The sequence below is a fragment of the Callithrix jacchus genome, chromosome 2 (genome assembly GCF_049354715.1).
Source record: "Callithrix jacchus isolate 240 chromosome 2, calJac240_pri, whole genome shotgun sequence".
In the NCBI taxonomy this organism is placed as follows: Eukaryota; Metazoa; Chordata; class Mammalia; order Primates; family Cebidae; genus Callithrix; species Callithrix jacchus.
This window is the reverse complement of record NC_133503.1, coordinates 130,186,002-130,213,736: the sequence shown is the minus strand read 5'-3', so window position 1 is coordinate 130,213,736 and position 27,735 is coordinate 130,186,002. Positions and strand designations below refer to the sequence as shown.

Below are 27,735 nucleotides of genomic sequence, written 5' to 3'. Positions count from 1 at the left end.
ATGATCTGTACAGCTTTGAGCATATTTGTGGATGGCATAGGGCAGGGGTATCCAATCTTTTGGCTTCCCTGGGCCATGTTGGAATAAGAATTGTCTTGGATCGCACGTAAAATACATTCACGTTAATGATAGCTGATGAGCTTTAAAAAAATCAGAAAAGAATTTCATAATGTTTTAAGAAGGTTTCCGAATTTGCATTGGGCTGCATTCATTCAAAGCCATCCTGGGCTGCTTGTAGCCTGCAGGCTGCGAGTTGAACAAGCATGGCATAGTGCATCTCATTACACAACATATTCGTTTGTTTCCCTCCTTTGTCTAGCCACAACTGTTAATTTTACCTCAATATTTCTTAACACTGCATGTTTCTCTGCATTCCCATATTCTCTGTACAATGTCAGGCCTTCAGTGTTGCTTCCCTGGATTTTTGAAATAGCTTTCCCTCTGGTTTACAGCCCTAATGTCTACCACTTTGTACAGTTAGTACTTTGTAAGCACTCAGTAATTGTTCATTGAATGTAAGAATGAATGGTGTATGTGAAAGGTGAAGCTAGATAAATCTAATCATGCTTAGATCCTAGGAAAGGGCCTATGGTTCATGTTTCTGAGAGAAAGTTATTTAGGCAGTTCGTTTAGCCATTTCACGTGACCAGTGTGTTGATGTCTAAATTTAGTTTACTTGCTTTGTGTCATTGTCTTTAAAGCCAAACTTCTCAATAAAACCAAACCAAACAAAAAATATACCCCCAGCAGTTTGTATTTCAGCTCCCCATCCCCGACCAGATAACTTTTTAAAAAATATTTTATGTTTGTGAGTACAGAGTAAGTATGTATATTAAGGGTATGTGAGAGATTTTGATGCAGGCATACAATATATCAATCACATCAGAGTAAATGGGATCCATCACCTCAAGCATTTATCATAAATGTTCCCATTATACTCTTTAGTTACTTTTAAATGTACAATAAATTGTTGGCTGTAGTCACACTGTTGAACTATCAAATATTAGATCTTATTCAGTATATCTAATTGTACAAAATAACCTTAAGTTTGAATTGTAGAGGCATTTTCACAGTAGCAACCAGTTGGTACTGACTCTGCCACTGACAATAGCTGTAGGTCACACTCATTGTTTCTGAGTGACAGCCACACACAGTAGATACTCATGTTCCCACCTCGTTCATCTTCAAATGTGAAGGACTCCAGCGACACTCACATTTAGTCCTTGGATCTTTGGTAGTAAAGATGAATCTTTGTCATCCCCAGGACCTTGTCTTTTTGTTTGTTTGGTATATGGAATGAAATGACTCAAGTGCCTTTCTTCAGTTATTTAAGTTGTATAGTATTATAAGATCAACCATAGAATATTATTGGGCATCTTGGAATGGTATCTTTATCATCATCTAGTTGACGATGCTTCTTCCAGTTTTGTTTCCTGTTGCTTTCATCCTATCACTGTCATTAATTGCACTAAAATAATAATTCTCTATTCTGTGCCCTGATATACTGTTTTATTACAATTATTTGGAAGGTCTTGTTACTGCACATTAAAGAACAATTCTACCATATGTGAATTATTTAAAATTTAAAAACATAGTCATTCTTACTCATTTCCATTCTGATCTTCGTATAGGAGATAAAGATGGAATTATAGCTACCCCAATGATGAGAAATTGGTGGTGAACAGTGCCATATACCTTTCACTCTCTCCCTGCCCATTTAGACCTCCATAATTATTAATAGTTATAATGTGCTTTCACAATGCAACCTACTGTCCAGTCTCAGCACAGGGAGTACTTCAGATTATTACTACTTGTCAGGTTTAGTACTCAAGATCCCAGTACTAGCTTTCCTTGTATAATTCCCACTTGTCCGCTTTGCACAAAATACCTTTTTGCATATATGTGCCCTGAGGTTTGTCTACACATAGTTATTTCTGAGCTCATATTTCGGGTGCTATTTATTCCTCTTCCATGCTGTTCTTTGTGGTGTCTACTAAACATTTGTAACGATGTGGTAACAGTTAACATTTCTGAGTGGTTGTCATGATGTAGCAGGTACTGTGTTAAGTGCCTGACATGTATTATTTCATGGAATTCTTGTACTAACACCAAGAGTTTGGGCCCATTGTTCTTCTCATTTTATAGATGGAGAAACTAGGGCAAGGCTAAATAATTGGTAAATGGCAGAGCCTGGGTTTCAATCAAGGTCACCTGACTTCTGAGCCCAAATTGTTAACCTCTGAGGTAGTCCTTAAAGAAAGTTGGGTTAAAACCAAACTGATTGATAGTGAAAATGCTGCTTTTGCCTGTGTGGGCAAAATGCTGCTTTTTGTGCCCCCCCCCCCTTTTTTTATGTTTTCTCAGATTCCAAATCAACTTGGCATAACCTTTCAAGTCTCTAAGAAATTTATAGTTTTTTATCTATTAAAAAAATCTGGTAGACTTCATAAATATGACTTAGATTTTTATTAAACTCTTTTGCTTGTATCTTTCTGTATCTCAGAAAACCTTTAATTTTTGAGACAGTAGCTATGTGTGTAGGCTGTCTTATACGTTCACAGATGGCATTATTTTATCAGTCCTCAAACCATCTGTAGCATCAACTTAGTCTATTTCAATTGGTGTCATCTTTCATTTATGCAGGAGTGAGTTATTAAAGTAAAACTTTATATTTGTGTAGCATTTTGGGTAAATGTTAGAGTAAAACATTGGTTTATTTTATCACAACAATCCTTTGCAAAGAAAATTAGTTTTTCCAGCTCATCTTGATTTACTTTATATGTAGTCTTCAGAATGAAATTGAATTGAATAAGTGTTTACTGAGCACAAATCGTTATCCTGAAATGTAGGTATAAGAAATGACTCCTGTCCTCACTGAATTGACAGTCTTACAGGAAAAACAGTGAAGCAGTAAATTCCAACTGAAGAAGAAATACGATTATGATTACCGTTATGAGAAAAGACGGTAGCATGGGAAATGATGGCAAAGGGATTAAGTCTGGTCTAGTGAGTCTGTAAAGGCCTTTCAGAGGAAGAGTGGGTATGAGTTCACCAAATGAAGTGTAGCTGATGGGCAGTAGGGAAGAAGAAAAGAATCTTCTAGGCAAAGTGAGCAGCAAATGAGAGAGAGCCTCCATGTCAGTGAGCTTGGAGTAACTAAGTCATTGAAAGGTATGCAGTCTGACTGGAACTTAAGAGTAGTAGGAAGAGAGTGATACATGATCTTAAGGGAGACCCGAGAGCTAAACAGGCATCAGTTGTTTTGTAAGACAATTAAAGATTCTGGATTTGAACGTAAGATGAATGGCAAGTCACAGATGAGCTTAAAGCAGAGGTGTGACATGAACAGATTTGGGTTTTAGGAAAACCACTTGGGCTGCAGTGTGGAGAATGAATTGGAAAAAGGAACAGAAGTGGGGAGGAAAGTTAGGAGGCTGTTTCCATATGATTTTGACTTAGCCTATAGTAGTGGCAGGAGACGTAGAGAGAGGTAGATAGATTACAGAGGCCAGCCTGCTGAGAATGGAAGAGCCAGCCTTTGTGTGTACAAAGTTCTGTCTTGTTCTCCTACGTTATACTAACAAATGATCTTTCTATATATAAGAGTATGAGCCAGAGAAAAATGGAACAAAAAGAAGGCCTGAAGTTAGTATAGAAGCTCTATATTATGAAAATGCATGATCTCACAGGAGTTACAAGGATAATAAAGACAAAAGCACTCAACTATTTGGAAAGTCCTCAGTTTAATTGTAATCTAGGCAGGATCCTGGTCTCAGATTTGATCTTCATATCAAATTTGCTCTTTATCTCAGATTTGCTCTTCATATTCTGTGTGTGATGTCAACAGAATTTTGAGAGACAGTCCTGTTTATTCAGTGGTTAATGCCTCCTTTCCCCCCACAAACATCAGTTCATTCTTTCATCCACTTCCTTATTTATTCATTCATTTATTTACAAACACTTACTGAGAGCCTACTACTCACCAGACATGTTTACTTAATCTTAGTTTTTAATACTACACGTGGCCATTATACCTAGTGTGGACCTTTGATGTTTGTAGGTACTTCATGGACCACATCTCATTTAGGATACTTTTAGTCCATCAGGTTTCCATTTTAAGTTGGCTCATCACTTAAAATGTAGCTGTTGGGAAAATCCTGCAACCCTGATCTCATACGTATCTGAATGTCATATTCTCTGCACTGTCTGTTGCTACTCCTCAATCTTTGGTCAGGGTCAGTATGTCTAATTCCATTTCATTCAAACAGTTGATCAGTTCAGCCATCACCACCACCACTAAGTAGTCTTGTTAGTCATTGTTGAGCTATTATATTAGGCAAGGTAATGCAAGCTATCAGCAAACAAACAAATTCTCCCTCTAAGTGGTTTAAATACATTAGAAGTTTATTTCTTGCTAATCTAAGTTCAATTGGTAACAGATGGGGGAAAGGTGGATTTTCTGCCCCACTATGGATGGACTCAGGCTGATGGAGTCACCATGAGGCTCACAAGCTTACCTAGTCGGCAAAGAGGGTTAGGCGAATGTGAAAGCTTATTCAGGAAGTTTTTATGGGTCAGGACTAGAGGTGGCTTTCTTCATTCCCACCCATGCTTCAGAACTCAGGTATATGGCCATACTTAACTACAGGAAAGACTGGGAAATGTAGTCTGTGTGTTTGCCTGGTGAGCCTGTCTTTGTCAAACCCAGCTGGTGAATTTCCTTGTACAATACCTGCTCTTTGATTAAGATAATAAGAGGCATTGAAGGAAGGACAGATGTAGTGTTGTTGGACTTTTTCCTTAGTTCAGCTAAAGACAGTGGGGTTGAGGGAAGGTGGTCCTGTTACAAAGCCATAAAAAATTAGGCTCACAGACAATTTGAAGGAGGAGAAAAATGGAATTTATTGGGCAAAAAGGAATAAAAAGGCAAACAGGGACTCTACCAAGACAGAGCTAGAATCCTGCCGGTACACTTCCCGCCTCAGACTGTAATCCCCGATTCCACTCAGGAGGAGGAGGGGCCAGGCTCCTCCCTGTTGCCAAAAGGCATGAACTTCTATGGCTCCACCCCCTTGGAGTTTTGCCAGGGAGCCCTTTCCACCTGACAGTCTCAATATGGAGTTTCATTTGTGCCTAGTAAGTAAGTGGCTGTGTCACAGTCCTGGGCATTAGAGTGGGAAATGGTGGGAAATGTCTACATTCTGAATTCCTAACATATCTGATAATTGCTATTACTCTTTTCTCACAGGGAAATAAATGCCCGACTTGATGCTGTATCTGAAGTTCTTCATTCAGAATCTAGCGTGTTTGGTCAGATAGAAAATCATCTACATAAATTGCCCGATGTAGAGAGAGGACTCTGTAGCATTTATCACAAAAAGGTAAGTGTGATAGAAATCTATTAAAAGCTGGCAGTGTTCTTCAGCTTGAGGATGCTTCATATTGAAGGAAAACTTCTGCCAGCTCTATTGTTACTTTATTTTGTAAAATCTTAAAAATAGCATGGGAGAGTAGCTGAATCCTCAGAAATTTTAATAGTACAAATTAGAGTTATTCCAATTTTTCCATTATAAAAAATAAAGTTTTCTCACATGTATTAACTACAGCAACACAGAGGCCCTTCTGTTATAATACAGGATATTCTCCTGTTTTATCCTGAAAGTACAGACTGTTATCAAAATAGGAAATTTATGTAGAATTGTTATTTTAGAAAAGAAATACCTTATTTCTTTTGATGTTAGAACAACTTATTATTTGACTTAAACTAAGGAAAAATCTGCTGGTATAACATCTGTTGTGGTAATTAGTATGCAAACAAGCTTGGATATTGAAAGTGAGTATAGCATTATTTTGACTTTTATCGCTTAAGCTTTACAGTTTGAGTCATAGCAAAAATGAGTTATTTTCCACTGTTAGGGAAATAATTTAGGTTATCTTCAAAATATGCCTAAAATTAAAAAAATATATTAATGTTTTTAAATGATAAAAAAACACTAGAAACTCTTCATGGTGTTTTACTTTTTGCAAAAGTCATTCACATACCTTATACTATTTGTTCCTTGTCAAAATTTTATGACATTGAGAAGTTACTATTTTTATTACCTTCTTAGTAATGGGAAATTATATCTAATGCTATATATGTGTGTGTGTATATATACATATATTATATATGAAATACATGTAATGTATATGGCCAGGTGCCTGATGCCTGTAATGCCAGCACTTTTGGAGGCCGAGGCGGGTGGATCATCTGAGGTTAGGAGTTCAAGACCACCCTAGCCAACATGGTGAAACCCCATCTCTAATAAAAATGCAAAAAATTAGCTGGGTGTTGTAATAGGGAACTGTAATCCCAGCTACTCTGGGGGATGAGGCAGGAGAATCACTTGAACCCAGGACACGGAGGTTGCAGTGAGCTGAGATCATGCCATTACACTCCAGCCTGGGTGACAGAGCAAAACTCTGTCTCAAAAAAAATATGTATATATTGCCGGGCGCAGTGGCTCACGCCGGTAATCCCAGCACTTTGGGAGGCCAAAGCAAGTGGATCACGAGGTCAAGAGATCAAGACCATCCTGGCCAACATGGTGAAACCCCGTCTCTACTAAAAATACAAAAATTAGCCGGGTATGGTGGCGCACGCCTGTAGTCCCAGCTCCCCGGGAGGCTGAGGCAGGAAAATTGCTTGAACCCAAGAGGCGGAGGTTGCAGGAGCCAAGATCGTGTCACTGCACTTCAGCCTGGTGAAGGAGCAAAAAAAAAAAGAAATGTATATATTGCTGCAACCACTTGAATTACCTTGGCTAATATGTTGATGCCGAGAGGCTTAGTAATTTGCTAGTAACAGAATCTGTATATAGATCAAGGATTCTTGACTGTGTTTTCAGTGGCTGTGTCTTTTGGATACTGTCATATTTGATATAGTTATCTTGACTGGCATTTTTTTTTTTCTGGTTGCCACTTTTCAAAGGCAAATTTTATTTTTTCTTCAAATGTAACTCCTTGCCAATTTAATACTTTTACTGTAGAACAGTTTTTATATGTCTAAATTTTATTTTATCTTTTTATTTTATTTTATTGAGACGGAGTTTCACTCGTGTCACCCAGGCTGGATTGCAGTGGAACAGTCTTGGCTCACTGCAGCCTCCACCTCACAGGTTCAAGCGATTCTTCTGTCTCAGCTTCCCAAGTAGCTGGAATTCCAGGCACCTGCTACTACACCTGGCTAGTTTTCATATTTTTAGTAGAGATGGGGTTTCACCATGTTGGCCAGGATGGTCTTGAATTCCTGACCTCAGGTCATCTGCCTGCCTTGACTTCCCAAAGTGCTGAGATTACAGGTGTGAGCCACCCCCCACAGCCTATATGCCTAAATTTTAGTTGTGACTGATTTTTCATTAGTGTTTCCAATTTTTGGCTCCTTCCCCTCCCCTACAGAATTTTACTAGCATCATAAGTACTGCTTCTAAGAATACTTGAGGTGCCCAAGAGGACTTATGTAACTGTTTTACATGCTTCAGCTAAATTTGAAAACAATGCACAAGCCAGAATTGGGAATATTCATCCTGGGAAGAAAGATGTATGAGTTGGTTATGGGGTCAATGGAGCCTATTGCATCATAATTGGGTACACCATGTTTTGCTGGCAATAGCAGAAGCTGTGCTGATAGTCACAAGTTTTAGAGTAGACCTTTTTGAAGTTGCATAGTGGGTAACAAACCATTTGTTGTTTTGTATGCTTGGCTCGGAGCCTGAAAATTGGTGCATATTAACCTTCTTTAAACAGCAGATCTCCAGGCACTTTGCCTTAATTGTTTGAAAGAATTCACTGATAGATGTCAGATATTTTTGTTTTTCTTAAGAGAAAACAGAAGCAAAGCTGAAAATCTTTCAATGTCTGCTCAAACGCACTAAGTCAAAATGTCCATGGCATTAAAATGGCAGCATCAGTCCATGGGGCTATGATGATGTTTGTATTGCACAGGGTTTGTGTATTTATAAAAGTTTCAAAACTCTACTAAAGTCAGAATCTAATTCATTTAAAAAGTGACCAGTATGCAGTGCAAGAATGACTTATTTTGGAATTTCAAAATTTATTTTACTAAGGGAACTTATGACTCACTTGGAAGCCATTCCTTGTTGCTGTTTTAGTGTTTTGTTTACACAAGAATGTGCCTAAAGAGTAGATTGAAGGGTGAAGAGTAGAAATGATCTGGTAACAAACCAACTTCAGGAAAGCTGAATGCTTTAAACCAATGTTGTATAGATAAGTTGGCTGGCTCTAGGAATGCATCATCAAACATATGTCTGTCCTTTATCATTAGATTACTCTAAATAAGCTTCTGCTATGTACACCACATAGTGAGTGATGTCCTGGGTACAGATTGTGCCAATTATGTGAAATTCATAAAATGAGAAGGAACACTGGATGTTGTTGGAAGTGGTCAGCATAGGCTGTATGCTTATGTGGAAAGTGTCCTGGAATATGTACCAATAGGTGTTTCATGGTGATAATGATAGAAGATCTCAAGTGAGCTGATTCTGACATAAAGTAAACATTTCTTTTTTTTTTTTGAGGCAGGATCTTACTATGTTGCCCAGGCTGGAGCGCAGTGGTGCGACCACAGTCCACTGCAGCTTCAGCCTCCAGTCTCCTGAGTAGCTGGGACAATAGGCACGTGCCACCATGCTCAGCTAGTTTTTTATTATTATTGTTATTATTATTTGTGGATATAAGGCCTGGCCATGTTGTCCCGGCTTTCTCCAACTTCTGTGCTCAAGAGATCCTCCCTCCTTGGCCTCCCAGTTTGCTGGGATTACAGGCATGAGCCACCATACCTATTCTAAAATAAACATTTCTTTTGATGCCAAAACATCAAATTCAAATCTTGTAAATAGTGCTAGTCACAGAAAGTAACTTTGCTCAAGAACCATTTTGTAAGAAAGTGTTAAGTAACTGCCAAGGTTGGTGAATACATTTAAAGGATAATCGCACTTAGCAAATGTTGAGGAGAGTGTTTTCAGAATTTTCTAGGTGAGAATCACTTTTAGCCAGGCAGGAATAAGCCCAAAGCCGCATTTTCAGTGTGGCACTTAGACTGGGGTCCTTCCCATCCTGTGTCCTATAAGGCCCTGTCTCCACACTTGTGAGTGTGCTCAAGCTCTCTCCCAATGAGACAGCTGCTGCCAGAAGAAGGGCTGAACTCCTGGAGAGTGACTCCAGGAGCAGCCATTTACCCATCCTCAGCTTTCTTACAGCTTCTGAGTTCTTTTGCTTAAGAAACTTGAGAACAACTTGCTACTTCCAGCTTTCAGTGTGATTGTAAAGCACTACTGGTTTTCACCCTGCTTCTGTTGCTGACTTTACATTGTATCTCAGCTTGTAAAATTAATCCTTTTCTTGGATTAATTTAATAATTACAAGAGGATAATAATCAAAATTATATGGAAAATGTTTATGTTTAGTCCTTTGCTTTTTGTTAAAAGGTATCATTAATTGACTAGTGGCCAGAAAGCTTCTGGGTTTCACATTTATGTACACAATCCAGCTTCCTGTACGGGATGGGGAGGAGGTTTTTCTGGAGAAAAGTTGCCTCATGATACACTTAGAACTCAACATTTGCTCAGTTGGACCTAACTTCTTATTTTTTTGTATGATTTATTTAACCCTTTGTGGTTAATAATTACCTTCTTGAATATGTTTTTAGCCTTAATCTATTTCATCTATACTACTTATTATGTGCCTTATTACTTTACCCTTAAATTGTTTTCTCATTTCAAGACATTTCTTTTCAGCCAATATTGTGTCAGTTTTATTTTCTTTAACTGTCTTCTAGAGCCTTCTGACTTGATCCATTACAGTACTATCTTAGATTCCCTTTACTTCTCTTGAGTTGAATTTTTTGTTTTCTACATTATATGTCTTCCTCTTAGTTTATTCCTTCATTTTGGTGGAGTGTATCCTCTGGAACCACATTATGGAAGTAAATCTTTTAAAACATTCATGTTTGGAAGTGTTTTTTTTTTTAATTGTTATTACTGCCTTCACATTTGATTGGTAGTTTGGATGAGTATAAAATTCTAAGTTTTAATTGACTTTATTATCTTTACTACCTCTTCTGTTGAATTTTTCATTTCTACTGTTATACTTTAATTTCCAAGAATTTTTGTTTTCTTGTTCTCCACATGTTTTTTCTTTTTAAAAAAGTAGCATCTTGATTCATGGTTGTAATATCTTCTGTTTCATGGAAGATATTAATATGTTTAGAAGTTCGCTAGCAAGGCACAATCTGACCTGATACACAAGTCTTTTGGATTCTTGATGTAAACTGTGTCTCAATTTTCCTTAAGGGCAGTTTAAAACTCAGGTACCTCGAGTCTTTTAAGTCAATTACTATTTATCTGTTTACTTTATAGCTTCTAACATATGTTTGCTGTTGTCCTCTTTTCTAGCGTGGTTTTATGCCTTTTTAAATAATCCCTTAACTGTCGTTTCAAGATGGAGAGAAATTAGATGCATGTGTTTAACCCACTCTGTTTATCAGAAGCTACAATGTAAAAATTATTTATGTTCATGTTAAAAAAAAGAAAAAAGATACTACAGTAGTATGCATGGGTATAAAATAATAGGTAAAAAGTTTCCCTCTGCCACCCTTCCATACCTAATACCCAGAGGTAACCAGAAGTAAGTCACATGTGTTAGCTCCTAAAATATTTATTGATATTTATATTTTTTATTTATATTGAATAATGCATCTCATTTAAAAAAATCACAAAGTTACCATGTAAATACATAAAAATGTATACATATGTGGTATATGATGTAAACATACTATGTATATTCATTATATGTTGAAATTACAGAGTTCTGTGCTGAAACAAACAGATCTTAATTATTTTAGCTGTTTCACAGTATTACATTGCATGAGCTTTTCCTAATAAGATCCCAATTGCTGGATATTTATTTCTTATTCATCTTTTCAATATAAGCAGTGCTACTATGAATATTCAGACACATTTTTTCACTATTTGTTAAAGTCTGTTTTTAGATAAATTATTTAAAGTGGTAATTATCAAAGAGTTATATGCATTTTTTTATTATGAAGACATGCCAGTTGTTTCTCAAAAGGATTAGTCCTCTGCTAATGGTTTATGAAAGTCTTTTTTTTTTTGGCATCCTGTTACATGGTTATTTTGAAGCTTTTAAATCTTTGACATTCTGATAAGTGAAAAATGCTATCCTATATTTTTAATTTGCTTGTCTTTAGTTATATAAGAAGATAATCATGTACCTACTGGCTATTCTCTTTCTATGAGCTGCACATTCAGTTCATTTAGCCATTATTCTTTGGATTATTCATCTTTTTCATGTCAATTTGTAAGAGCCCATTATATTTGGGAGAATTTTGCTCTGTGTCTGTTATGTCTTACAGATATTATTCTTCACATTTTTTTAGCTTGTCTAACATATTTTCGCCATATGGTTTGTGTATTTTAAAATGAAAAAATACTGAACAAGAATTGGCTTTGTTTTCCCTGGCTAAAATTATTTTCTTTATGCCTTTAAAATATTACATAGTATTTAACCTCATTTAGAAAATATAGTGATATTTTATTTCAACTAACTAGTTAATAGAAAATAAAAACTTTCCTTAATTCTGATTCTAACTTTTAAAAGATCACTAATTAAACTTCATTTTCATGTATCTTATGCTATTGTGGTAAAAAATATTTCTATTTTCAGTGTTCTACCCAAGAGTTCTTCTTGATTGTCAAAACCTTGTATCACTTAAAGTCAGAATTTCAAGCAATAATACCTGCTGTTAATTCCCACGTTCAGTCAGACTTGCTCCGGACCATTATTTTAGAAATTCCTGAACTCCTCGGTCCAGTAGAGCATTACCTAAAGATACTCAATGAACAAGCTGCCAAGTAAGTACTAGACCCTCAATTCTTCCTTTTCAGCAGTCAGCATAATCCAGTGCGTTTGCCATTTGACTTGTGGATTCTTAATCTTTACTAGACTAATAATAGAAGTTGCATGAGTATACATATCATTAGAAATGTGATTGGATCCTAAAATATTACATTACATCTGGAATACTTGCTTTCTAAAATGTAGGCAGTTTTGTCTAGGACAGATATAGTTCTTCCCCAGGTATCAGATGATGAAAAGGTAAAACACAGGCAAAGCTAAGCAGTAGTAGCTTATTAACCCCAAAATGAGTGTCAGATAGTATCTTGTACTCATTTCCTGTATTTCCAGAGATGGCCTTATATTTAGAATCTGTAAAAGCAAAGTTATCCTTTAAAAGGTAGTTATTTTACAATGTATTGCACAAAACGTTGTACATAAATGAAGTAAGATTTGACATTTACATTTGTCTTTGCTTTCTGCATAGGCAAACAACAAATCGTTTATTACTTGGTTTTACCATGGGAATCATGAACTTATAAGACAATATGATATTAGGGCAATTTTGACCATCCTCAGAAAAGTTAAAAAACCCATAAATGCTTAGTGAAAATTGGAACCACATTTCCGTGTCTTCTAGTGCTTTCCTCTTTCATCACACTTTGAAAAATAAGTGATAACTGCTCTAATTAATAAACTTTGAATATGCATTTGCATTTTTTGATTTTTTAGAGTTGGAGATAAAACTGAATTATTTAAAGACCTTTCTGACTTCCCTTTAATAAAAAAGAGGAAGGATGAAATTCAAGGTGTTAGTGACAAGATCCAAATACATTTGCAAGAAATAAGAAAAATACTAAAAAATCCTTCTGCACAATATGTGACAGTATCAGGACAGGAGGTAACGTCAAACCTATTTTTATTTTCTATTAGTTTTCCTCTGGTAGAAAAGCTGTTTTAAAATGTAAATAAAAATCTGAAGATAGGATATGTATTATCTTTTCAAATTTTCTGTTTTGTTCCTTGGAAATATGTTATAATAATTTGTTTTGATAAGAATTATTTTAATGATGGTGTTTTATTGGTCTCTTGTGAAAGTAATACAACTTAATGTTATATGTGTCTTAGTGTTATTTGTTGAAATTATATTATAGAAATCTCGATTATTATGAATAGCAACTTTTAGAATTCATTTGTTTTAAATCCAGGAAAGAGAAATTAGTCTTTGATCTCTGCCTTACAGATGGTGAAAAGATACAAAGTGGGCCACCTGTGTTGATTGGCTCATACAGTGATTAAATGCAGGCTTCCTCCTAAAGAGTATAGTTCCTAAAAAAACAAATCCAGAGGGAGAAACTACATTTAGTGAGTCTTCTGTAAAATTATTGTACTGTTTAGAGTTTGATTAGGAATGTCTGAATGCAAACCAGAAAAGGAAGAAGAAGTATGCCTTTTAAATATGGTTGTGCTTTTCAATCCTATTCTGAGTCTTGAGGCATGCTACTCCTATATCTTATGTTTAATAAAATATGAAGACTCAACCTGGGGGAGTCTGAGAATTTTGTTTTATTAAAATAGCAAATTAGGAAATTTATGGATAACATCTATACAGTGAGCATTTTATTCAGGATTTTTAAAAAAATACATATTTTTCTGGTGGGGAAGAACTTAATTTCAAATCAAATTTTTAAATACTTATATTGCTTTGTGTGTTTTGCCAAAAGATTGTTGATTGTATAGTTATTTGAAATAAGCAGCGCTACAGTAATTGAGAATGTTCATTAAAGCGTTTATTAGTCTTGTGCTTTTTCATAGATTTACCCATTAAATCAACCTACTAAAATTATTAAGATGTTATACTCAGCAGACATTCACAGTGCCACATGGAGCTCTATATAACAGAAAAATTATTTGACAGTATTTATACTTATGTTTATTGTCTGAACAGACAAATTCCAAATATTTAATTGTAACTCTTGTTTTTACTATGCAGTCATGACCTTGCAAAGTGAAAATTGACCTAAGGCCACTATTCTGGCTATTGGTTTAAAATCAGATGATTAACACTGCTTTAGTTACTTTTATAAAAGACATGTAGTAGAAAAGTGGCCACCTGGTGTACAGTGGAGAAAGCTAAGTGTCAGTGCCAGTTCTACCATTTACATGCTGTCTGACCATGAGAGAGTTACCTCAGTTGTAAGACTATTATGGAGACCAGTACATGAAAGTGCTTTTTAATCATAAAGTGCTATGCTTATGCTACTCATATAGTAACAACAATGGTAATACAGTTACCATTTATCAAGTGCTTGTTAAAGTCTAGGATGGTGGTAGATGCCTATATATATTATCCTATTTAATTCTTATAACAACACCAAAAAGGGTCATTCCAGTTTTGCTGAAAAGAAAACCAATGTTTGGAGTAGATTAGTTAACCAAGGTCGGAAGCACAATTCCATCCCAATTCTGCCAGACCCCAGTCTTTCAATTTTATTAATATCAGTATTTCACTCCATTTATTAATTCCAAATATTAACAGAAATGATTCTCAAAACCATGGATTTTATCTGACAAAATTTAGACATTTTAGAGCTCATAGTTTTCAAAATAAAATAAAGTTTAAGTCTTGGAAAGACACTCCTGGATTCATTTGGCAATTTTTCAGTAAAAATGAGGGAAAATTAACAGGAATTCAGAAGAGATAGTAGACTATCTTTTATTCATTATGATTGTGGCGTTGAGGTTTAAGAAAAAGTATAGTATGGAGATCAACAAATTATATTAAAAATTATTACAAAGGAAGATCAGTTATCTTTTGTCTCCACTAGGTTAAGTTGATGAATTTGAGGAACAAAGTTTCTTCATTATTAATAGTAGGAGGGATTCTTGTTGGTTTGTAATAATCTTCTCTAGGATTTTAGTGGAACATTAATATGAATTGCTTTCATAAAACATTTTGAAAACTAATTATTCTATTCATTGGAGCACCAAAGGAATTATAAATATTCAAAACTGTTTTCATCAAATTCTGTTTTTAAAAAATAGACTACAGTGTCTCACACCTGTAATCCCAACACTCTGGGAGGCCAAGGCAGGAGGATCACTTGAGCCCAGGAGTTCAAGACCTGCTTGGACAACATAGTGAGATATCATCTCTAAAAAATAAAAATAAAATTAGCCAGACATAGTGGCATCTGTCTGTGGTCCCTGCTACTTGGGAGACAAAGGTAGAGAATCACTTGAGCCTGGGAGGCTGAAGGTGCTGTGACCTGTGATCGTGACACTGTACTTCAGCCTGGGCAGCAGAGTGAAACACTATCTCAAAAAAAAAAACAAAAAAAAAACCAGGATTGATGGTATTCTCAAATTATTTAGAGGTACTTAAAGGACTAGGAACAGACCCCATCAAATATGATTATCTCTGAGAATTGAGGGAGGCAGGGTGGAAAACCCTTATTTTACATTTGTTGGTGCTTCTTTTTACCTTTCTGTTCTGTCTGACATTTTATTTCTATACATATGGCTTTTGTAATAACCTTAAAAGATCCATTAGAGCAGCCCCATGTGATCCATGTGAAGCTATGTGGATCTTGTTATTTTTACTAAAATTAGTAAAAGTGCCACAATCCAGTGTTATTTTGACAACATTCATTTTTCACCTCTGTTCCTAGCTTTTGTTACTCATTAGAATATTAAAGCCTTATTGTATGGTGCCTTGTTGTCTCTGACTATGTAATTATTGGCTTAGAAGGAATTAATAAAAGCAGAAACTATATTTTTATGTAGCAATGTACACACATTATGTATTATTACATAATAATGAATGCATATATGTATGAATGTTATATATGTATGTAATAAAAGCAGAAGTTTGCAGAGTTTCCTGCTTCTGTAACAGCCTTTATCATATTTTATGAATATAGGCCAATTATCTTTTAAACTTGAATCAAATATGGAATGGAAATGGGGCAACATTTAGATTGGGGGCAGTACTCATAAGTATTATTATTTTCAAGGGAAAAAGAAAGATATTTAAAAAAATCTTTAGAAAGAGTTTTATTAATTGACAGCATGCAGCATATCCAGATATGTGTTTACTATGTTTAAAATGTGGAAAAAATCTGTTAAATCTAAGTACTTTTTAAATTATCAAGAGAAAGACAGGCCAGGCGCAGTGGCTCATGCCTGTAATCCCAGCACTTTGGAGGCCAAGGCGGGCGAATCATGAGGTCAAGAGATCATGACCATCCTGGCCAACATGGTGAAACCCTGTCTCTACTAAAATACAAAATTAGATGGGCATGGTGGCACGCATCTGTAGTCCCAGTTACTCAGGAGGCTGAGGCAGGAGAATTGCTTGAACCCAGGAGGTGGAGGTTGCAGTGAGCCGAGATCACACCACTGCACTCCAGCCTGGCTCCTGGCAACAGAGCAATACTCTGTCTCAAAAAAAAAAAAGGAGAGAATAAAAAGAAGGGGTGGAGGAATGGGTTAAGTGTAGTGCTGGAGAAAACAACAGTTTCTGGAGTGAGTTAAGAATTTCAGCAAACCTAGCAATGTTGCCAGCCCAGTGATACCACAGGCTAATATAGATTGAGTAACAATATCTGACATTTAACTAAGACAGAATTGGGTCCCAGGAGAAGAATATGAGAGATTGCTATAATGAATCAAGGCAGACTACTCAAATCAAACAAAGTCAGGAACTGTAGAACAGGAAAAGTTGCTATTAGAGCTTTCTAAGATTACTGCAATGTATGCTGTTTTTCTGTTTTAGTTTTCTTTAGTAATATAATTCTTAAACCAAAGGCCTACCTGCTTATTCTCATTCTTAGAATGTTTGAAGAAAAGAATAGCTAGAGAAAAAAATTTGTATCCTATTGTCAGTATAGAAGAGAAGAAAAGCTAGCAGATGCTCTGAGGAGGAGCCCAGGCTGAAATCCCAAGGACTGCTGAGTGAGGAAAAGGGACACTGAGGATGAGTCCAAGGATCAGACTTTATCTGAGGACATGACCAGAGGTGTTTAACTTGCACCTTTCTGACTCTCAGTGTTTTCCTCCTCGTATTGGCTCTGTGTATGTGGCCTGCTATAGCAACTGTGGTCCCCAGAGTAGAACTTTGATATGTACAGATTGAATAGTTATGGTCCAAACCATTCCCAAGGCACTCCTTGTTCAAAATGTCCACCATCCCTTAGGTGGTAACTCCTGTGGAGCTCTGTGTTAGTCGTTACGCATCTGGATGTGTCCTTCCCAAATATCAGTGACCCAATCAATCTATTCCTGAGTTTTGCTGTTTCCCTTTAGCATAGCTCTTTCCAGAATTATTTTATAAAAAGGCCAACATCTCTTTTGATAGAACACTTTAAAATAGAATTATTTAGCATAGTTTAAAAGTGGTTTTGTTTTTCCCATTAATACTATTTTTTGTGGTTTTTCAAAAATTACTTTTGTAGCCAAAGGAGACTTTTTTTAGAATCTTCACTCTTAACTATTTGAGTAGGTGTGGCAGATTTGAAACTATATTAATTCTTCTCTATACATGAGGACATCACTAGTTCCAAACATTTTTGTAAGGATGAAATTTTTTTAAATTAGCCACTGATTCTTAATATAATTAATGTAAAAGCTACAGTGTTTCTATTAATGGGAAAAATAAACTGAAGAGCCATATTAATACTGTTATTAATATAAACATTATAAATACCTGCAGTTATATGCATATAATGAAACTGATAAATATGAAAAAGTTCTCATAGCCATCTCAAAATTACAACCAGAGTTTCTGGGTTCCATTCTGCTCAAAATAGGTTTTTAGAAATGTATTTAAATGAAACATTAATTCATTTTTTTGTTTTTGTTCTTGTTTTTGTTTTTTGAGACAGAGTCTGTCTCTCTCTGTTGCCCAGGCTGGAGTGCAGTGGTGCGATCTCTGCTCACTGCAACCTCTGCTTTCTGGGTTATGCGATTCTCTTGCTCCAGCCTCCTGAGTAGCTGGGATTACAAGTGCCTGCTACCACGCCCGGCTAATTTTTATATTATTAGTAGAGACAGGGTTTCACCATGTTTGCCAGGCTGGTCTTGAATTCCTGACCTCAGGTAACGCATCTGCCTCAGTCTCCCAAAGTGCTGGGATTACTGGTGTGAACCACTGCACCTGGCCTGAATTTGATTATAATAACATAGGAATGAGAGCACACTGAGAAGAGATAATATATAACTAATGCTAAAAATGAATGGTGTGATAGAAGAACTTCACTTGCTTCCTGGCTGATTTCAGAGAACCTTACTTGCAGGGCACAGTTGGATCTATAAAGATATTATGAATGTAAATTAAAATGGCAATGAGATATTATCTCACCTCAGTTAAAATGGCTTTTATCGAAAAGACAGGCAATAACAAATGCTGGTGGGGATGTGGAGAAAAGGGAACTCTCGTACATTGTTGGTAGGAATGTTAATTAATACCACTACCACCACTATGGAGAACAGTTTGGAGGACCCTCAAAAAAAAAAAAAAAAAAAAAGAGCCACCATATGATCCAGCAATCCCACTGCTAGGTATATACCCAAAAGAAAGGAAATCAGTATATTGAAGAGATATCTGCACTGCTGTGTTTATTACATTACTATTCACAATAGCCAAGATTGGAAACAAACTAAGTATCCAACAGAATGGGTAAAGAAAATGTGATACGTAGACACAATGAAGTACTATTCAGCCAGAAAAAAGAATGAGATCCTGTCATTTGCAACAACGTGGGTGGATTATGGAGGTCATTATGTTAAGGGAAATAAGCCAGGTGCAGAAAGACAAACTGCATCTCACTTATTTGTGGGAGCTAAAAATCAAAACAATTGAACTCAGAGAGATATAGAACAGAATGATGTTTACTAGAAGCTGACAATGGTAGTGGGGGTGGGGGGGATGAGGGAATGGTTAATGGATACAAAATACAGAAAGAATGAATAAAACCTAGTACAACAGGGATATTATAATCAATAATAATTTAATCGTACATTTTTAAATAACTCAATGAGTATAATTGGATTATTTGTAGCACAAAAGATAAATGCTCGAGGTGATGGATACCCCGTTTACCCTGATGTGATTATTATGCATTGTATGCCTGTATCAAAATATGTAATCAGTAAATATATACAACTACCATGTGCCCACAAAAATTTTTTTTAAAAGATATTTTGGTTCATATAAGCAAAAACGTAAAGAGAACTCTGATATGGGAAGAAATACTTTCCGCTCTTTGTAGTTGGAGAAGTCAGTACTTTCCGATGAAGATAATTTTAGATGATCTAGGTTCCTTGGATAAAAACTATTTAAAAATCCTTTTTGTTCAGAATAGGGGAGGATCATATCTCAAACCGGTATAACATCTAGTAATTGAATATTTAAAATTTTATATACTTAGAAATTCAATCTTTTCTGAGTAATAGAATTCTTAAGATAAGTAAAAATAAATGAGTTTGTTAATGAAAAAGCCATCATTCAGAGTACACATCTAACACTATTAGAAACATGAAAGCCCACATATTATGATGTTTTGCACAATACAAATTGTACTTTGTCCCAAGTATTGAACCTTTAATTAATAATGTTTGTCTGTTTTGACATATATACAGTCTGAAAAGCAATACTGGGTTTATTTCAAATGTTTGGAGCAATATATAATAAATTGTTATACTATAATTTGAGGAATGTTTTAAAATATATAATGGTTATTCATCTAAATATCTGTTTATTTGTATTTGTTTTAGTTTATGATCGAAATAAAGAACTCTGCTGTATCTTGTATACCAACTGATTGGGTAAAGGTTGGAAGGTAGGTTTAAAATAAATTTTTTACTTATAATGAATTTTAATGACATCTGTATATCTATGTGCTACTGGACTGATAATAACCACATTCTTTAAACTTAAAGCAATTCTTTTTATTTTTTTCTTCTCATGGAACTTTTTTATTTTTTGTAGTTTTGTTCCTTGGCTCAGGCTGGAGTGTAGTGGTGCAATCTCAGCTCACTGCAACCTTTGCCTCCCTGGTTCAAGGGATTCTCGTGCCGCAGCCTCCCGAGTAGCTGGGACCACAGGTGTGTACCACCGTGCCCAGTTAGTTTTTGTATTTTTAGTAGAGATGGGTTTTCACTCTGTTGGTCAGGCTGGTCTTGAACTCCTGACCTCAGGTGATCTACCCGCCTTGGCCTCCCAAAGTGCTGGCATTACAGGTGTGAGCTGCCGAGTCTGGCCCTTTGTTATGGAACTTTTAACCAAGGAGATTATTATTTTTAACTCTTCCTCATTGATTTTAAAACATTTTTCAAAAGAGTATCTTATTTTTCACATTTGTTTTCTTGTTTTGTAAATTATTTTATTCATACAGCACAGGGTACACATGAAAGAAAAGTTGAGGAACCTTCAGTTTAAGATTAATTTAGTTGCTTGTACTTTCTGATGAATGCTATGCCTGACATTTCTTTTAAGAAGCTGCATTTTCATTTTCTACCTCACTGAGCTCCACATTTCTTTATTCTTAATGCCTTCCTTGGCACATAATTATTATCATTCTTTACATCTTTTTTTGGTAACCCAGATCATGAATTGATAAAAATAAATTACTCAAAAACAAATTTAGAGAACTACATTGGGACTCTGCCTTTTCTCCTTGGTTAGACATTAATCCCCAAGGGGGACTCATTAAAAGACAAGGTATTAGGGAAGTATATACAGCTGTGAGTAGTGCTCTTTGTGGAATGTTTATTAGAACTGTTACCAATAAGTTGCACAAACAGGATAAATATGGTACATTTGCCTAAGGTGGTAGAAGAGGGACTGGTAGCTGGTAATAGTGTATGGGCATTCTGTTTTAAGGATGAAGGACAATTTTGAATTGTGTGAATGATTGTTAATTTATTATTATATTATTGTTACTATTTTTTTGAGAGGGAGTCTCTTTTCGTCATCCAGGCTGGAGTGCAGTGGTGTGATCTCGGCTCACTGCAACCTCTGCCTCCAGGGTTTTAGTGATTCTCCTGCCTCAGCCTCCCAAATAGCTGTGATTACAGGTGCCCGCCACTAAGGCTGGCTAATTTTTTTGGTATATTTAGTAGAGATTGGGTTTCACCATGTTGGTCAGGCTGGTCTTGAACTCAAGTGATCCACCTGCCTCAGCCTCCCATTTATTTATTTATTTAAGCCACAGTCTTGCTCTGTAGCCCAGGCTGGAGTGCAGTGGCATGATCTCAGCTCATTGCAACCTCTGCCTCCAGGGTTCAAGCAGTTCTCCTGCCTGAGCCTCCCAAGTAGCTGGGATTACAAGCACATGCCACCATGTCAGGCTGATTTTTTTTTTTTTTAGTAGAGACAGGGTTTCACCATGTAGGCCAGGCTGGTCTTGAACTCCTGACCTTGTGATCCCTTGTGATCCACCCTATTCGGCCTCCCAAAGTGCTGGGATTATAGGCACGAGCCATCGTGCCTGGCCCATAATTCATTATTTTAACTTAAAAAGAAAATGTTTATTATCCATTGCCACATTACCAAATGTTGAAGGCACAGGCATGCATTTCTTTCACACTAATACCATTATTTTTTTAAAAAATGCTACCAGAAGGTGTACTTTAGATTTGGGTATTGTTGATTCTAGGGATGTTGTTTTCTCTCTTTGCAGGCATTCTTTCCTTTATCTATTTTTGTCCTATACCACAGATAATGAATGAAATATGCTTTATGAAGAGAAACTGCCAAAAACCATGTTAGTCTGTCTACAACAATAACTGAAATGTCTCACTAAATAAGTTTTGTCAGAAGAGAAAGCTTTGATAAATATGTTGGCATAGAAGTCTAGATGATGTAATTTAAAAGCAACAAGCAAGGCGTAAATCAGTGTCACCATCTTTTGAATGTTCAATAATGTAAATTGAATCAACAGATACGATGGTTTTGGAAAGGTTCATTGCAGTTTATCTGTTCGGCCATAGGGCTTTGACAGAGATAGGTTAGAACATCAGCAGTCAGATTTTGATTGCCAAAGGCCCACCCCTAATTCAGCAAGTTGGCAAATTAAAGTCTAGCAATGTATTATAAGAGTGGGGGAGCAAACAAAGACCAGACACCTTGACCTTTTCTTCTTGAGGACTTATCATCATAATGACAGCATTAACAGCAATGGCAACCACCACCACAAAACAACTAGTTTTTATTGAATACATATGGGTGCTTTCCTAACTGCTGTCTTTTTGATCCTCACAATAGTACCTATGAGGTAGTTACTATTACCCATATTTCATAGATGAGGAAAGTGATATTTAGAGAAGGTCTGTTCCATTTGCCCCAAATGACCTAGCTAGTAAGTAAGTTGCAGGACCAGAGACTCAACCTGGCTTCTCTGACTGGGGATCCATGGCATCCCCTGTCGTGCTCTACAGCTACTGAATGGAGAGCAGAGATGATACTCAAGCCCAGATGGGGAGCATTTGGTATTTCCTCCCATCCAAGGCCACTGTGAATCTGCACAGATCACAGTATCCTAAAGATCTCTTTTTTAATTGCCTCCTGAATTAATGCATTGCTATTCTTTGTAATGCTTTTTATTTTTCTTTTTTCATTGGAATACTTCAGTCATACAGAAAAGTCCATAAAACAAGGAATAGTATAACCTTCACCAATGTATCTACCTCCCAGCTATGTCATGCTTTCTTTTACCATATTTGCTTCTCATCTTTTTAAAAAAGCATTCTCACTTAGTATAATTTAAAGAAAAAAGCTTTTTGCCTATGAAATAAAAATTGTAAACTCTGACTTTGCCATATGGATATAATTTGAAATGCATTTAGAAAGACTTCCTGAGCAAAGTCATATTCTTTGGAATCAGTAGAGTTCAGGACCATAATTAAAGAATGTTCCTCTGTTTACAGCTGTTTACTTTCAAGGTTCATCAGAGAATAATAAATAACTACTTTAATTTTCTAAAGTGATGGCATTTTGATTTTTTACTAACCTTGATTTCCTATTTATGTTTTTTTCCCCTCCTCTAGCACAAAAGCTGTGAGCCGTTTTCACTCTCCTTTTATTGTAGAAAATTACAGACATCTGAATCAGCTCCGGGAGCAGCTAGTCCTTGACTGCAGTGCTGAATGGCTTGATTTTCTAGAGTGAGTTTACAATGAGAAATATAGTCTGACTTTTTGCTTTGAGAAACAGACCGGAAAAGTCTTTCCATCAAAAAGAAAATAGAGATTACAGCTTGTGGCCCACCATGAAATAGTTGAGTACATGTGTTCTCTGATTTTACTTCTTTTTTTTTTTTTTTTTTGAGACAGTCTTCACTCTGTTGCCCAGGGTGGAGTAGTGCCATGGTACAATCTCAGCTCATGGCAACATACACCTCTCAGGTTCAAGAAATTCTTCCTGCCTCAACCTTCTGAGTAGCTGGGATTACAGACTTCTGCCACCACACTCAGCTAATTTTTAGTAGAAACAGGATTTTGGCATGTTGGCCAGGCTGGTCTCGAACTCCTGACCTCAAGTGATCTGCCTGCCTCGGCCTCCCAAAGGGCTGAGATTACAGGCATGAGCTACCGCACCTGGCCTAAAATCTATTGAAAGTTAAAATGACCACCTAGGTTCACCTACGTTCATCACATGTTAGCTTTTTTTTTTTTTTGAAGCTGGTAACATCAGTTTTATTGGGTTGGGGCAGCAACCATAGCCTGGCTGGGGGTGGGGCCAGCCCTCACAGGTTGTTGAGTTCCAGCAGGGTCTGGTCCAAGGTCTGGTGAATCTCGACATTCTCCTCCTTGGCATTGGCCAAGATCTCTTCTAGGTCATCGATGGTTTTCTCCAACTTTGCCACAGACCTTTCAGCAAACTCTGCTCGGGTCTTAGCCTCTTTCAGCTTCTCCTCCACTAGTTTGATCTCCTCTTCATTTTATCTTCTTTGGTGGAATACTCCTCCTTTGAGGCCATCAAGGACTTGAGGGCCTGGTTCATGGTTCGAAGTTCCTCCTCCAGCTGTCTGGTTTGGCTCTCAGCCACCTCAACTCTCTCTTCTGAGCGCTCCAGCTCTCCTTCCAGGATCACCAGCTTCCTGGCCACCTCCTCGTATTTGTAGTCTGAATCCTCAGTGATGTGCTTGGCCTCTTTCAGCTGCATCTCCTGCAGCTCCATCTCCTCCTCGTCCTTCATGGCCTGGTTTTCGATGACCTTCATTCCTCTCTTGCTCTCATCAGCTGCCTTCTCAGCCTCCTCCAGCTTCTGCAGGGCTGTAGCCAGGCACTCCTGGGCCTGGTCCAGCTCCTCCTCTACCAGCTGAATGTGGCGGTTCAGCGAGGCCACATCTGCCTCAGCATCAGTGGCCTTCTTCTCAGCCTGCTCCAGTTTCTCCTGGGCCTCCTTCACGGATTCAGAATACTTTTTCACTTCATCCTCTGTCCCCTTCAGCTTCTTCTGGAGGGCCTGCTGCTCCTCCTCCAGCTGCTTGCAGCGATCCTCAGCTTGCTTCTTGTCAGCTTCGGCCTGCTCGGCGCGATCGATGGCGTTCTCCTTGTCCAGCTTCAGCATCTGCATCATCTTCTTGATGGCATCCATGGCTGCGGTGGGGGGTGGGCCAGCCGGCAGGCAGTGAAAACTGGATGGACTAGGCTGGCTGAGCTGACTGGGTGCACGGGTGGCAGGCAAGGAGGACTGAGCAGGACTCCACTTGTTAGCATTTACCACGTTTGTTTTTTATCTCTCTTGTATTTTTTTTTCTGAACCGTTTGAAAGTAAGTTTTAGACATCATAACACTTTACCCCTAAACACTTACCCTACGTCTTTAAAAATAAGGACCTTTTACTATATAATTTTAACACCATTATTATATCTAAGAAAAATTAACATTAACTTATGAATATATTTGAATTTCTTGAATTTTCTCAGTGTCCCCCCCTTTAGATTTTTAAATGAAAGACCTAATCAACATTTACATGTTGCATTTGATAATTATGCTTCTTTAGTCTATTTGAACCTAGAATCGTCTACCACCCTTTTTTATTTTTATACCATGGTGTTTTTTGAAGAGTCCTTGCCGTTGTCTCAAAGAATGTCGCACATTCTGGATTTATTGATAGTCATGTGTTCATATTGGCAGTTTTAAGTCATGGTGTGCTGGCGAATGATTAATAGCCAGCTCTTTGGAAGAACAGTCATGTTGGTAGAATTTGCTTTCTGAAGTGTAAACATTCTCACCAGGGTTGATTTCAAGCCACTAGTGGATTGGAGCTGGGAAGAGATGTGCACAGTTGTTTTTCATGAATCCATAGGAGCCAGCTCTAGGCCACCACTGGGCTAAGTACTTTATATATAAACTCATTATTTTTCACATGAGCCCTATGAAGCTAAGTATCATACTCAACTTACAAATGAATAAGGTGAGATGCAGAAATAAGAAGCTAATCTTCCAAGGGTAGGGTTGGAGTCAAGATTCAGCCCCAGCCATCTGACAGCCAGGTGTGTGGCCTTTGCCAGCCTGCCCACAGTGAGCCCACAGGCATCAGTCTAAATGCGTCTCTACTAGTCTCACTTTAAACCATAAACAGGCCAGACACAGTGGCTCACACCTGTAATCCCAGCGCTTTGGGAAGCTGAGGTGGGCAGATCACTTGAGGCCAGAGTTCAAGACCAGCCTGGACAACATGGTGAAACCCTGTCTCTATGAAAAATAAAAAATTAGCCAGGCATGATGGTGTGTGCCTGTAATCCCACCTAACTAGAGAAGCTGAGGCACAATAATTGCTTGAACCTGGGAGGTGGAGGTTGCAGTGAGCTGAGACTGTGCCTCTGCACTGCAGCCTCAGCAACAGAGTGTGACTGTCTCAAATAAATAAATACAACTTTAAACAGTAAAAATTCAGTGATGTCCTTCAGGGAGCTTTATTGCATTTCAAGTAATCAACCTGATACGTGAAAAAACAAAACAAAACAAAACAGATATGTGAGAATTTTTACAAGGTGGTAAGTTGGTACCAATCTTTTTGCCCTGAGGAGTGTCAAATTATAAGACCAGGAAGAAATTCCAGTTTACTTAAATCTTTTGCGATTATCTTTACTCAGAATATTGAATGCAGGGATAAAAATTTTGTCTATCAGTTTCTTTTCTATTTCACTTTGAATTTTCCATTTTAAAGGTTTTCAGGGCCTTTGAGTCTTTCAGTTCTGCCGACTTTTTTCTTAGTATTACCACTGAAAATTGAACTAAAATTACACCTTTCAATCTTCAAGGACTCACATTCTAGAAGGGTCCTGGGATTTGGTGAGGTAATTTCATGTTCATTCCATTCAGACTGTACATAGTTTCATAGATCTGGCTTCTATTCTCTCTGTCATTATTCCAGACTCAGGAAAGTTCAGGTCTCCTGGCTAATCATCTTGGTGTTATTTATCTTCCCTTTGGTCCTTTTATCTGTTATAAAGTTCTTTTTTTTTTTTTTTTTTTTTCGTTTTTCTGTCTCCCTCTGCCACCCAGGCTGGAGTGCAGTGATATGATCATGACTCATTGCAACCTTTACCTCCCAGCTCAAGCAATCCTCTTGCCTCAGCCCCCTAGTAGCTGGGACCACAGGCATGTACCACCACACCTGGCTAATTTTTAAGTGTTTCTGTAGAGACAGGGTTTTTCTATGTTGCCGAGCCTGGTCTTGAACTCTTGGGCTCAAGTGATCTGCCTGTCTTGGCCTCCCAAATTGCTGGGATTATAGGTGCCAGCCACCATGCCCAACCTGTTATCAAATTTCTGATTGTCTTTTTCCCCTTTGAGATGTCTCTTTGATTTGTCCCTTCTTCTGTTGTTCCGACAGCCCACTGTTACCTCAAACCGTTCTTTACTGCATCAGCCTTCTGACTGGGCATTCTACTAGGTTGACCCAGGAGTTTTTATCATATCATCCCTAGGCTGTAATTGAGAGTTGTGAAGAGTGAGCTAACAGTAAATATAACATCACAGAAGAATGTGATATTCTAATTACTAAGTGAAGAAAATGATGTAAAACAGTCAAACTATGATACAATTTTGTGTGTGTATATTCACATAATGCACAGCATACAAACTTTTATATTTATAAAGATTAAATATATATACTTACTGTATTCCTAATATGCTTATTGACCATGTATATATCTTTGGAGAAATATCTATCCATATATACATATGAACATATATATGTATGTATATATAGACTCAAAATGTTAACTGATTATTTCTGGAGGTTACTGGTGATTTTAATTTCTTTACTTTGCAAATGCAGTTGGCTCTCCGTATCTGTGGGTTCTGCATTCATGGATTTAACCAACTGCAGATTGAAAATATTCGAGGAATGAAAAGGATGGTAACATCTATATTGAACACATACAGGCTTTTTTCCCCCTTGTCATTATTTCCTAAACAGAACAGTATAACTGCTATTTATTTATAGCATTTACATTGTATTACATATTATAAGTAATCTAGAGATGATTTAAAGTATATGGGAAGGTGTACATAGGTTATATGCTGCAAATACTTTATCATTTTATATAAGGGATTTGAGCATATTGGATTTGGGCATCTGGAGGGGGTCCTAGAACCAGTCCTCTCTGGATACTGAGGGATGACTGTACATGATTTCAGAAGTTCCTATATTGTACATATACTACTTTCAAAATAAGAAAAATGTATTAAAGTTTTTATCTAGGAGGCTGAGGCAGAAGAATTGCTTGAACCCGGGATATGGAGGTTGCAGTGAGCTGAGATAGCACCATTGCCCTCCAGGCTGGGTGACAGAGTGAGACTCTG

At 37.0% G+C, this 27,735-nt stretch overlaps 1 protein-coding gene and 1 pseudogene across 7 annotated transcripts in view; one reads left to right on the top strand and one right to left on the bottom strand.

Moving 5' to 3' along the window:
- MSH3 (mutS homolog 3) overlaps positions 1-27,735 on the top strand; it is a 244,522-nt gene that overhangs the window by 128,389 nt on the left and 88,398 nt on the right. For 6 of the 7 annotated variants that reach the window (XM_054252616.2, XM_054252613.2, XM_054252615.2 and 3 more), the window contains 5 exons: positions 5,249-5,381; positions 11,743-11,930; positions 12,646-12,814; positions 19,690-19,754; positions 22,963-23,079. In XM_054252616.2, coding sequence (XP_054108591.2) covers positions 5,249-5,381; positions 11,743-11,930; positions 12,646-12,814; positions 19,690-19,754; positions 22,963-23,079 — 672 coding nt within the window. The remainder of the gene's footprint in view (positions 1-5,248; positions 5,382-11,742; positions 11,931-12,645; positions 12,815-19,689; positions 19,755-22,962; positions 23,080-27,735) is intronic. The other variant, XM_078365272.1, reaches the window with a different exon arrangement.
- LOC100412437 (uncharacterized) lies at positions 23,578-24,519 on the bottom strand (annotated as a pseudogene).